General features: G+C 45.6%; 1 protein-coding gene across 1 annotated transcript; it reads right to left on the reverse strand.

Moving 5' to 3' along the window:
- Positions 1–536: 536 nt before the first annotated feature.
- LOC306934447 (adenosine receptor A2b-like) lies at positions 537–10,033 on the reverse strand (the record flags this gene model as incomplete). The annotated part of the gene is made up of 3 exons (XM_079517016.1): positions 9,718–10,033; positions 8,551–8,778; positions 537–1,668 (listed from the first exon to the last, which is right to left on the reverse strand). Exons 1-3 carry the CDS (start codon positions 9,825–9,827, stop codon positions 537–539), a joined length of 1,470 nt encoding a protein of 489 aa, XP_079373142.1. The 5' UTR covers positions 9,828–10,033.
- Between the last annotated feature and the right edge of the window lie 2,552 nt (positions 10,034–12,585).

The following is a 12,585-nucleotide window of genomic DNA, read 5'->3' on the forward strand; positions in this document are numbered from 1 at the left end:
ACGCCCCTCTGCCATGCAATAGGTCAGGTTTTTATAGGTCTGGACGCCCCTCTGCCATGGAATAGGTCAGGTTTTTATAGGCCTGGACGCCCCTCTGCCATGCAATAGGTCAGGTTTTTATAGGCCTGGACGCCCCTCTGCCATGCAATAGGTCAGGTTTTTATAGGCCTGGACGCCCCTCTGCCATGCAATAGGTCAGGTTTTTATAGGCCTGGACGCCCCTCTGCCATGCAATAGGTCAGGTTTTTATAGGCCTGGACGCCCCTCTGCCATGCAATAGACCATCGTGGGCACCGTTGGAGGTGCGACAGTCCTAGCACGAAGACTAAGACGAATAATCCCTAAACTTCTTGTCTTGTCTTGTCTTTTTTTCTCTTTTTTTTTACTATTTCGAAAAACATTTTTGAATAGTTCAAATTTGAAATGTTTTTCAAAATAGTAAAAAAAAAAAAAAAAAAAAAAAAAAAAAAGGCAAAGAAGTTTATAGGGATAATAAGGGGAAAGGCAGTAGCCAGGCGTGTCCCGTACATACTGTATCAGGACACCTTGGTTAGCTCGCTGCTACAGGTGTTCCCGCTCTGCCTGTGGAACAGTGACGTGATACTGACAGAGTAGAGGCTCTGTCTCTCCTTTATTACTCCAACAACAACCTCTGAAGCTCCCGGGCAGGCCTTCTTCTGCTGCTGCTGCTGCTGATCCCCGTTCTGTGGCTGTTCACTTGTGGTATGATCTGTGGGGGGGGGTGTCTGTCGGAGGCCCTGCAGCGGGGCGGCGGGGCACGGGCCCACCCTGTGGCTGTGCGGGATAATAACGGACAGCGATGGGTGGGACACCGCCGCCAGACCACCTCCCAGTGGCGTGGGGGGAATGTGACACGCAGGACAAGCGAGGGAGTTCTCACAGCTGCCGCTGCTGCTGCTGCTGTTCGGCTCCGCAAAGATGTCCGGACCGAGGCCGTTGTTGGCCTCGAGTCTGACGGAGTCCGTGATGCTGCTGTTGTGCACAGAGGTGCGCCTGCTGCTGCCGCCGCGGCTGCCGCTGCTGCCGTCGAACAGATCCCGGCGCCGCCTCATCATGTGTCGGCGGATGATCTTGCGGAAGGTGTGGCGGAACTCGCGGATGCGGTAGGCGTAGATGAAGGGGTTCACCACCGAGTTGGCGTGCGACAGGATGATGGCTACGTAGATGATCCAGAGGGGCGGCCGCGCGCACTCTGGACAGAACAGCGTGAAGCAGTTGATGATGTGCAGGGGCAGCCAGCAGACGACGAACAGCCCCACGATGATGGCCAGGGACTTGGCCGCCTGGATCTCCTTCTGCACCGTGGAGCGAGACTTCCCGTGGAAGGCCTTGAGCTCGATCAGCTTCAGCTGGTGGCGCGCCGCCATGAAGATGCACAGGTATATGGCCAGCATGAGCAGCAGCGGAATCAGCACGCACACAAAGAAGTTGAAGTAGACCATGTACTCCATGTCCACCACGGCCTCGAACCGGCACTCTGTCAGGCCGGCGGGACACTTTGACTCTGCGGAGTCCGTGCAGTTGACACTGGGAGGGCCGGCGCTCCCGTGCCAGCCCATCATGGGGGTCAGGCCAATGATGATAGACAGAACCCAGCAGATGGTAATGATGCCTCTTGCCCTCCGGCCGGTCACCAGGCTGTTGTACCTGAAAGAAGGGATTTTACGTACGGCTTGTTATTCTGAAATGTCTTCATGTTTTAGACCCCCCCCCCCCCCCCCCCCCACATTCGCATGCACACGCATGCATGCACGCACACACGCACGCACGCATGCACGCGCACACACGCACACACACTAATTTCCTTCAAGTTCACACAGACCAGTATTGGAGAGTTTTTGACCATGGAGAACATATTTGTATGAAGAACAGTATCGTAGTTGCACACTCGCAGCCATGTAACAATGCAAGTAAGGCGTGCAACCTCGTCAATGAAATTGATTATAAACAAATATTGATAATTGTATCAAATGATCCATTATAGTAATCAATCTCTATTTTTGCCATGTCATGTGACAAGTTTCAAAGAATTTCAACACCTTTTTAAGAAAATAGCTAAAATAGTTGATCCACATGCTCACAAGAGCTTGTATCGGAGGCTGAGGTCTCATTCCAAAGCTTACCTACAAGTTCACAAGAGCTTGTAAGTACATTGTAATTATTGTTGCACGACACCATTGTGCGACAAAGTGTAAAATAGGGTTCAAGTGGTGTAACAATTCAAGTTGTTGATGTAATCGTGTTTTTTAAGAAATATAAAAAAAATAATGCGCTTCTCGGTTATTCGATAAAACAAAAACAGCGGTAGAATAATCGCTAAGAAAACAATCAATAGCTGCAGCCCTAGATGCGAGAACACTTTATTAGATACGGTTTTCTTGCATCGAGGCTAAAAGTGTGCGACTGCCTTCCTGCAGGTTTAGGTAACCTCAGGGGACCACAACATTCTCGATAATATATATACGCTAATGATAGACGAAACATATCGCCGTGTGGGAAGCCTCTTCACCCCAGTTCTGAGGAGAAACAAACACAACGGCACCAAAGACTCTTCAGAAGCCAGGCTCTATTTTGAGGAACAGTGTGTGGGAGAGCAGCTGAGATGTTTGGCCAGTTTCTATCACATTCTTCAGATGTTAACTCATTTTGGGCGGGAACCCCTTTTGCTGTTAGCATCATGTCATGCTTTAGCTATTGAAAAATAGCAGATCTACAAGCTCATAGCGCGCCACCGAGTGGCGCGCTATGAGCGTGTAGGTCTGCTATTTTTGAAAAATAGAAGAACGACTGACATAGAAACAGCTTTTTCAGAAAACTGTCAGGATGTAGAAGACATTTTATAGAATCTGATCTCAGGTCAAAATGGGTTAAAGTGCAAAGGTTAATGCTACAACAACAAGCCCCCGCCTCGGGGATGCTGTGCAGACGGACACACACACACACACACACACACACACATACATGTCATGCACACGGGCAAGCCCATGCATGAAAGCCCTGCATGTGATCAAAGGGATAAACCGAGTGAACATGATATACATTTAGGTCGAAATGGAGGTGGTGATCTCTCTTTTCTTCTCATCATGCTTCTGCATTTTATGGCATTCATAAAGAACTAGAGCAGTGCCCCGTTCGCCTACTTGGAACGCATGCAAGATGGGAAATGCAGGCCCCACCCAGTTATTATGCCCATATATGGAGTTCTTTGTCAGGCATGCCCAAATATGGAGCTGGAACAACAGATGTTCAGGAAACACACATTGATTGACCCTGCCCTTCACGCCACTCTCCGCCCTCCACGCCAATCTACCTGTCCCCATGTATACCCAGTTAACCCACCCAATACCACGCAGAATCCTCCATGTTTGGCCCGCCTCGCTGCGTCGCACACTAGCCACTTTACTACAGGCACTTTGCATAAATCAGTGCTATTGAACACCCTTTCAATAGCACTGTGTGTCGTTTCGGAAAATATCTAACCAAAGGAAAGTAGTAAAAAGTGCTTTGGACAAAACCTCTGCTTGGACCCTCGAAATGTCTGCTAAAGCAACTAACTCCGCCACCTCTCCCCCCTCTCATGGAAATAATTGACCATATATAAAGTCACAACACCAACTTTGATGAGGCTGTATTGCTTTGTTTTAAAAATATAAGGCTTTCTTTATTTCCTGAAAAATGTATATTTTTCATTTCCTGAAAAATGAACATTTTGGAGTTATGAGGTTTCCTCCCGACAGCGGAGATATGTATAAATACAATGAAATTATTTTTGCTCCGAGCACTCCACCCCATTCACCTCCATAGTAGCTCCTTTCCCTGCTCCCCTCAAAGGAGCTTTATCGGCACTAGAAATCCTACATTCACATCGCTAAAGTGGAACAAACGATTAAAACAAAACTCTCTTCTCTCCAACTTTCTCCCCCGCTCACATTTCTCAGGTTCCTGCCGGGGGGGTGACCGTCTATGGGCGTCGTAAGACGAACGCCATACGACGTCCACCCCAAAGACTCCAGGGTCGGCGACTATCCCCTAGCTGGAACCTACACACACACGATTTAATTCATTCATTCATTTATTGTCAAAAAATCACTTCAACTTTCTCAATGGTGTGTTTCTTCCGACTGCAGATGTCAGAACAATCATTGTGATGTCAGAACAGGCCAGCTCCATATATGGAGATATATGGGGCGATCAGGTCCAGATCCCGGGCAGAGAGGCTTTTGTGCTGGTTCTGGACAACCGGCTATCCGGCGGACTCGACGCCGGGCACTGCACTCCCTGTGGTGGTGTGGAACGCGTCTGCAGGGCGTCCCACAAATTGAGACCCTGTCCCACATTGTGACTGGCAAGCAGCAGTGTTCAAATGCCCTATAATAGTTAGTCCTAATAGTTGGCTTTCTGTTGTAAAGCTCTCTCATTGTCTCTTTTCCTGCAAGATGTGTTTTTTTTAAGCCTGAGAAATATCCCCCAGGCTACAGTACCAAGTCGGCCATACCACCCATGACCAAGATTAGCATTTTAAAACAAAATGTGAGACGCCAGAGGAGTTACAATGACAAAATGATAGGCAATTTTAGGCCTATATGGTCGAATATGACATAAGGCATTTTTAATAGCAACTTATAAGTAAAACGTTGCTAACCCTGTCCCGTCCCCCCATTCCACTTGTCCCACACATGGCGATACTTTGCATCTGGTCACCCCGGCCTATAGAGGGGAGACATACAAGGAGTTGTTCTTGAACTCAGATCCTTGCACAAGGAGCATAATAATGGTCACTGGCTGAGCGACCAGGCACCCCAGGAGATGCTGGACTGTACAGATGAATACAGTTGGAGGCCATCGATATTGTCCTTTTCTTTTTGCTGAGGTTTGCGTGATCTGCGCAAAAGGACAGTTAACCCATTTTGGGCGGGAACCCCTTTTGGTGTTTTATTATGTTATAATTTAGCTAGTGGCGCGCTATGAGCTTGTAGGTCTGCTATTTTTGAAAAATCGTGAAAATATTTATTTCAGAAAACTGGAGGATTTAGAAGGATTTTTTAAAATTTTGAGGTCAGGCCTAAATGGGTCAAATGATAAGGGACAATATCGGTGGCACCCAACTGTACATCTACTTTAGAATACATCTAAAGTAAATATGCATGCATGCATCATCACTAGTAGAAGAAGATGGAGATGGATCGGGCACACACTACGCAAACCAGTGTCAAATACCACCAGACACTGAGGCTCTGGCTTGGAACCCCCAGGGGAAGAGAAACAGAGGCCGGTCCAAAAACACCTGGCGGAGATACAGTTGGGTGCCACCGATATTGTCCCTTATCATTTGACCCATTTATGCCTGACCTCAAAATTTAAAAAAATCCTTCTAAATCCTCCAGTTTTCTGAAATAAATATTTTCACGATTTTTCAAAAATAGCAGACCTACAAGCTCGTAGCGCGCCACTTGGTGGCGCGCTACGAGCTTGTAGATCTGCTATTTTTCAATAGCTAAATTATAACATAATGTTTAAAACACCAAAAGGGGTTCCCGCCCAAAATGGGTTAACTGTCCTTTTGCGCAGATCACGCAAACCTCAGCAAAAAGAAAAGGACAATATCGATGGCCTCCAACTGTATCTCCAGGCAGACACCAAGAGGATGCACCTACTGGTCGATCAAACCCACCCCGATCTCACAGTTTCAGGGCGGACACTCTCGAACCACAAGGCCACTGTCTGGTTTAGTTATGCATTTTGTAGACAGACAGGCTCTCCTTGGAAACGTAAACCAGACCGACAAGCGTGAACCAACATCAACATGTTGTCTGAGCAGCTTCTACATGCCATGTGCTAGGGTTCAGTCTGCTGTAAGTCCAGGGCTGTACCAGGATGCAGCCATTATACTTAGATGGAGCAGGGTTCAGTCTGCTGTAAGTCCAGGGCTGTACCAGGATGCAGCCATTATACTTAGATGGAGCAGGGTTCAGTCTGCTGTAAGTCCAGGGCTGTACCAGGATGCAGCCATTATACTTAGATGGAGCAAAGTCCTCTTTATTGCTCCTTGGGGACATGTCCTCATGGGACACTCTATAATTGGAAGCACTCATGATCCCAAGACATTCTGATCCAAATACTATATATGTTCACTACCAAAAATAAACGAAGCGGAATGATATCGTTGTTTTGTCACTCACTATAGAGAGTATGCGCATGCTTAAAGTGAATGGCACATCGAGTGGCAAATCGAGTGGCAAAGCAACATGCAAAGTGAGTTTAACATCGTTTAATGTTGTTTTAATGCAATTAGATATGACTTTTCTGTGTGGATGTATGGGCTGTCAAGGCCAGAAAGTAGTTTTTTTTGCCACTCAGTAGGCGTTCCTGCATAACTTCCTGGTTTGATGATGATGTCACACGCATACCCTCTATAGGGCTAATTGGAACTAAGACATGCACGTGGCCAAACACAGCTCTTTGCCTGCTTTTTAATACAGCTATTGTAATCAAATGAATCATCTACTGTATGAGACACTTACATTATTATTGTAAAAAAAAAAAAAAAAAAAAGAGGATTGTAAGCAAGAGAGAAAATTCAGGATTCCTCATAGGTAGCCTAACTTGACAGAATTATAACTTGAATTAAAGATTGTACAGTGAGGATAGCTGGTCTGTTGAAAGTCGGGTCATGACTTTACAATTTATTTTATTTTATTTAGTTTTACTTTTAATCATGGCACATAATATGGCAAATTGGTGTCATGTTTGTTGTACAGGTAAATGCATATAGCCAAACTTCCATTCATTGGTCTACCGACACCCTGCAATGTCTACCAACAACCTGACTTATGTTATGGCCTATGTCAGGGGTTCTCAACGTTTTTGGCCGGGGACCCCCGGAAATGCTTTGGCAATGTCTCGGGACCCCCGCCCCGCCCCCCAATATAAATTGACTGCTACAATAACCTTAAACCATTTTGGGCGGGAACCCCTTTTGGTGTTTTAAGCATTGTTATAATTTAGCTATTTAAAAATAGCAGATCTACAAGCTCATAGCGCGCCACCGAGTGGCGCGCTACAAGCTTGTAGGTCTGCTATTTTTGAAAAATCGTGAAAAATTTAAAAAAAATAAAAATCTTTATTTATTTTTTTAAAAATAATTTGGGGACCCCCTAAAATAATTTGGCGACCCCCCGAGGGGTCGCGAGACTCGCGACCCACGGGTTGAGAACCCCTGGCCTATGTGATGCAGAGTGTATTTTGAAATGCAATTTTATTTCCCGTTTTAAAAAAATAAATAGAATTTCCTCTTTTTTCTCCTCTTGTCTTCCTCTTTATTATCTCTCCAGCAAAATGACGTTTGTGTGATGTGGTGAGTTTCCTGGCAGCCATATCAGCCCCCTCCAGACGTTTGTATGCAAAAACGTGACGGAAACATTTGAATTAAAAACATCAGATGAGGTTGTGTTTAGGCTACAAATAATTTTAGAAAGAAGAAATAAGTACGCAGGCATATAGTGCAGAATAAGTGACTAATCATGTTCCACACAGACAGCCAGAAGGCCCTATACTATATCTCTGCTGTTCGGGAAGAAACAACCCAACTCCAACATTTTCAGCATATGAAAAATATAAATTTTTCAGGAAATTAAGAAAACCTTATATTTTGAAAACACAGCAATACAGCCTCATCAAAGTTGGTGTTGTGACTTTATATATTGTCATGAGAGGGGGAGAGGTGGTGGAGTTAGCTGCTTTGGCAGTCAGTTTGAGGGTTCAACGGAGTTAAGAGGTTTTGTCCCAAGCGTTTTTTTACTACTTTCCATTGGTTCAGTATTTTCGAAACATCACACAGACGTAAAGGGTGTTCAATAGCACTGATTTATGCAAAGAAAATAAATAATAATAATAATAATCAAAAACCTCAAAAATGGAGTTATGGGGTTTCCTCCCGACAGCAACGATATACTATCCGCCAGTGGTGGAAAGTAAACTAAATACTTTTACTTAAGTACTGTACTTAAGTACAATTTTGAGGTATTTGTACTTTACTTGAGTATTTCCAATTTCCAATCTACTCCACTACATCTCAGAGGCAAAATTTGCACTTTTACTTCACTAGAATTATTTGAAAACTTTAGTTACTAGTTACTTTGGCGATTTAAATTTTGATTAGAAAACATACATTAACCACTTCAACCCTATTCATTTCGGCCATTTGAAAATAGCAGATCAACAAGCTCACAATGCGTCGCAACACAACGCGTTGTGAGCTTGTAGATCGGCTATTTTCAATAGATTTTCTACACATTTTGACCTTGTGAAATGGGACATTCTGCAATATGAATACTTTTACTTTTAGTACTTTAGTACTACATTTTGATGCCGATACTTTTGTACTTTCACTCGAGTACATTTTCAATTCCGTACTTTTACTTGTAACGAAGTAGTTCTAAATTGCAGTATTGGTACTTTTACTTAAGTAAAAATAATTAAGTACTTTTTCCACCACTGCTATCCGCACTCCGGGGCCACAATGGCACTGACCTGAGGGGCTTCTTGATGGCGATGTAGCGGTCGATGGCGATGGCCAGCAGGCTGAAGATGGAGCTCTGCGTGAGCACCAGCACGAAGCAGGCGATGAACAGGCAGCCGTAGAAGTTGGAGCAGAAGCCGATGCTGATCATGATGGAGAAGGGAATGGCCAGGACGCCGACGGCGATGTCGGCCACCGCCAGGGACACCACGAAGAAGTTGGTGATGCTCTGCAGGTTGCTGTTGGAGCGAGTGCAGAGCAAACATATACTGGATAACTCACCACTTTTACCATACTGTACAGTATTGTATATATTTACACTGCCATGTTGAGAAGAATATTTTTTAAAAAAACATGAAAACGATCCGTTTAACCCATTTGGACCCGAGGACGATTCTACAAATGTCTTCTAAATCCTGACAGTTGTCAGAAAAACCCTATGTTCCTATGTCAGTCGTTCTCAAACATTTTCATGTCAAGGACCCCCAAAAATTATATTAAATTGGCCTCCGACCCCCCCATGTCAAAATATGTTGTTCCAGGGACCCCCCCCCAGAAGCAAAGATTTGAGTTAAAAATTCTGAAAGAATATATATTCGAACTTTGCGCCACATTTTCACGATTTTTCAAAAATAGCAGATCTACGAGCTTGTAGATCTGCTATTTAACCAAATGGACCCGTATACGGGTCCATTTGCTTTCATTTTACACTCTCAAGAGTTAAATTATTGCTATAAAACATCTGCATTGCTTAAGTTCATTTACAAGAAGTCCGCACAATTAGAGCATGTAAAGAAGAATTTATTGATCAACGTTATGGGAAAAAGGGGGGGTTGGTTAGTCACAGTGTTGTTTTCGTCAACTAAAACTATGACAAAAATTGTTCGTCGACTACCTTTTTCCAGTGACGAAAACTAAATGGAAACTAAATGAAAACTAAGCTACAGTGACTAAAACTAAGACTAAATATAGTGACAATTTTGTCAACAAATACAAACTAGACTAAAATGTTAGGAAGGGACTAGTGGACAAGAGATCCAGTATAAGTCAATTTACACTTGGTTGCATGCTGAAAAATAGCCGATCTACAAGCTCACAACGTGTCGCAGCGCAACGCGTTGTGAGCAATTGTGTGTACAATCAGTGTACAATCAGTCATTATGAAGGCATCAAGTTACCTGTTGAGCCACACGGCCCAGCACACCAGCACGTTGCCCAGCACCGAGAACACGGCGATCAGCACCTCCAGCACCATGTAGAGCACGTCGACCGCGGGGTCGTCAAACATGGCGCCGGCGATGATGGTGGTGGTGATGATGATGGTGGTGATGATGGTGGTGGTGATGATGATGGTGGTGATGATGATGGTGGTGATGATGATGGTGGTGGTGATGATGATGGTGGTGATGCGAGAGGCGAGGTCACTGGCGGCGGGGGAGAGGGAGGAAGCCTTTCCTCAACGGTCATATCTGCAGCCTGGACTGGCTGGCGGGCTGGCTGGCGGGATGGCTCTGACCTTATCCCACCACCTCAGCCTATAACCTCCTGGCTATATACCCCCCCCCCCCCCCCCCTCCCCCCCTCCCCCCCGACTCCCCTAGCAGCACCTCGAGAAACATCCAGGGGAGAAAAAAAACACTCTTAGTGCTGCAGCACGATCGATTCTTGCTCAAATGTGAAATCTCGATTTTACTTTTATTTTCCTTTCACGAGAATTGAGATCACGACTCTCACACGATTCTCATTTTAATCCCTGAAAATATTGAATAATAATAAAAAGGGAAAAAAAGTGAATCGGACGGCCCGACTATAGTGCTGTCCACGATTCTTCACAAAATGAGATCGCATATAGGTGTCTGAATCTAGATCTTTTTTCGATTCACTGTGCAGCAACTAAATACAAAGTCCAAATCTCCAAAGTTAGGAGGACTGCTCGAGGTTCCCCCGGACGGACAGTTTAGGACAGCTGCTAATCCTTCATGTGAAGCTCCACCACTGCTCAGCGGTTTGTTGAACTCAGCGTGAAGCCCGCTCCCCCCCTCCCCCCCCGAAGCACCGGTCCTCCTCGACTCGTTCTGTTATCGCAAAGAAGGGGCTTGTCAGCTGTCTTTCTCTTCACAGGTCCTTCCCCTCGACGCGTCGTCGTGATGGAGGGACTTTCTTTCCCACGAACTTCTGGAGGGCAGCCCGAGATGAGACGACTGCCAGGGAACTCGCCGTCACATCAACATGAACGTCATTTCGCTGGAGAGATAGAAAGAGGCAGACGAGTGGGGTGTGGGGGGGTAAGAAAAAAAAAGAGGAAATTCTTTCATTTTTTTTTTAAACAGGAAATGAAATTGCATTTCAAAACTACACTCGGATGCATCACACATAGGCCATAACGTAAGTCAGGGTGTTGGCTCTTATGTCAGCACAGTACAACAGTGTTCTCTGTTTTAGTTTTATTCAGTACAAAAAGGTGACACTATTGCAAGAGAATAATATGTGTTGTTCTTGCTGCTAAATGGCTAAAATTGGAAATTGTAGCCCGATTATCCCGTGAGCATTCTGAATGTTATTTATATGATAAGAGAAGGAGATTGTTCAAGATAACATTATGCTGTTCTGAGTGTTGTTATTAGTGCAAATAACAATCACATAGTACAGACAACTCTAGCTGGGGAAGAGTCGCCAAATTATTTTGGGGGGGGTCCCTAATCTCTAATGGAAATTAGAGATCGGGTGAGAAGTTCAGTCACGCGAGAGAGACTCGGACAAGAGTCGCTGCTTCTTCGCCTGGAAAGGAGTCAGCTTAGGTGGTTCAGGCATCTGGTTAGGAATCGGATGCCTCTCGGGCGTCTCCCTATAGGGAGGTCCTCGATGCACGTCCCACTGGGAGGAGACCCGGGGGCAGACCGGGGATTACATCGACTCACTGGCCTTGGAACGCCTCAGGATCCCCCAGGAGGAAGTCACTAATGTTGCTCTGGAGAGGGAAGTCTGGAGCAGGGCCGCTTTAAGGGTAGTGCGAGTGGTGCGGCCGCACAGGGCCTCGCGCATGCAAGGCCTCGCGCTAGGCAGTGTTTTTTTTTATTTTAAGAAACAATAATCGCATCGCAGCCCGTTCCGTCGCAGTTGATTTTTCACCTATTTAAGCTGCGGTCGGTTTGGAGCCTCCCCCCCCCAGGGGGGCCTCCGACGGCCGCGCGTCGCCTCCTCCTCCTCCTAACCGGCGTCACTTATTCATCCTCCCGTTAAGCAACGCCCGGCCGTCCGGTCGTGGGGCCCCCTGTTGTCCCCCTTTGCGCTGCGCAGTTCCGTGCTAGCTTGCGCTGCAGAATTAGAGCAGATCTACAAGCTCACAATGCGTTGCAGCGCGACGCGTTGTGAGCTTGTAGATCGGCCGCGCGACCGCGCAACGCAGTCGAATTATACACTGAAGTATGTATTAATTAATTAATTAATTCAAAAAAATTGCGCGAGCGCTAACGCGCGCGCACATTGTTCCCCCAAAACATATCGCACAGGGCCTCGCATTTCTCCCAGACGCCTCTGGTCTGGAGCTCTCTGGTGGAGCTGTTGCCCCCCCGACCCGACTACGGATAAGTGGTTGAAGATGGATGGATTAAATAATACCTGGGCACTTCAGGAGAGTGCCCATGCAGGTATAAAATACTGGAGCACGAGTTCGGCTGGTCTGCACATATTTATCATTTTGCGGCGGTGACTTAGTTTGTATTTGTTTGTTTGTTTGTGACTGGATATAAGCATACACTAAAATGTAATTATTGTGACAAGGTCTATTCGGGACAGAAATCTCTTTTCGCAAGGGAGAGTTCCCAGAGGAGGAATGTTTTCTGGGTTTATGGGTATATTTAAGAGATAACAGCTGCACTGGAACAAATTAATGTTTGCCTCCTTGAGTCTGCTTGTTCCTTCTTTCTTTCTTTCTTTACTTACTTACTTGACCAGAATTGACGGAAGAAAAATATCTAAAATGCCAAAACCATAATGGGATTGAAGGGACTATAGTAAGATATTAAATAAAATGTATTCAGGTACGA

Source organism: Electrona antarctica, assembly GCF_951216825.1.
Source record: "Electrona antarctica genome assembly, chromosome: 12".
NCBI classification, from domain to species: domain Eukaryota; kingdom Metazoa; phylum Chordata; class Actinopteri; order Myctophiformes; family Myctophidae; genus Electrona; species Electrona antarctica.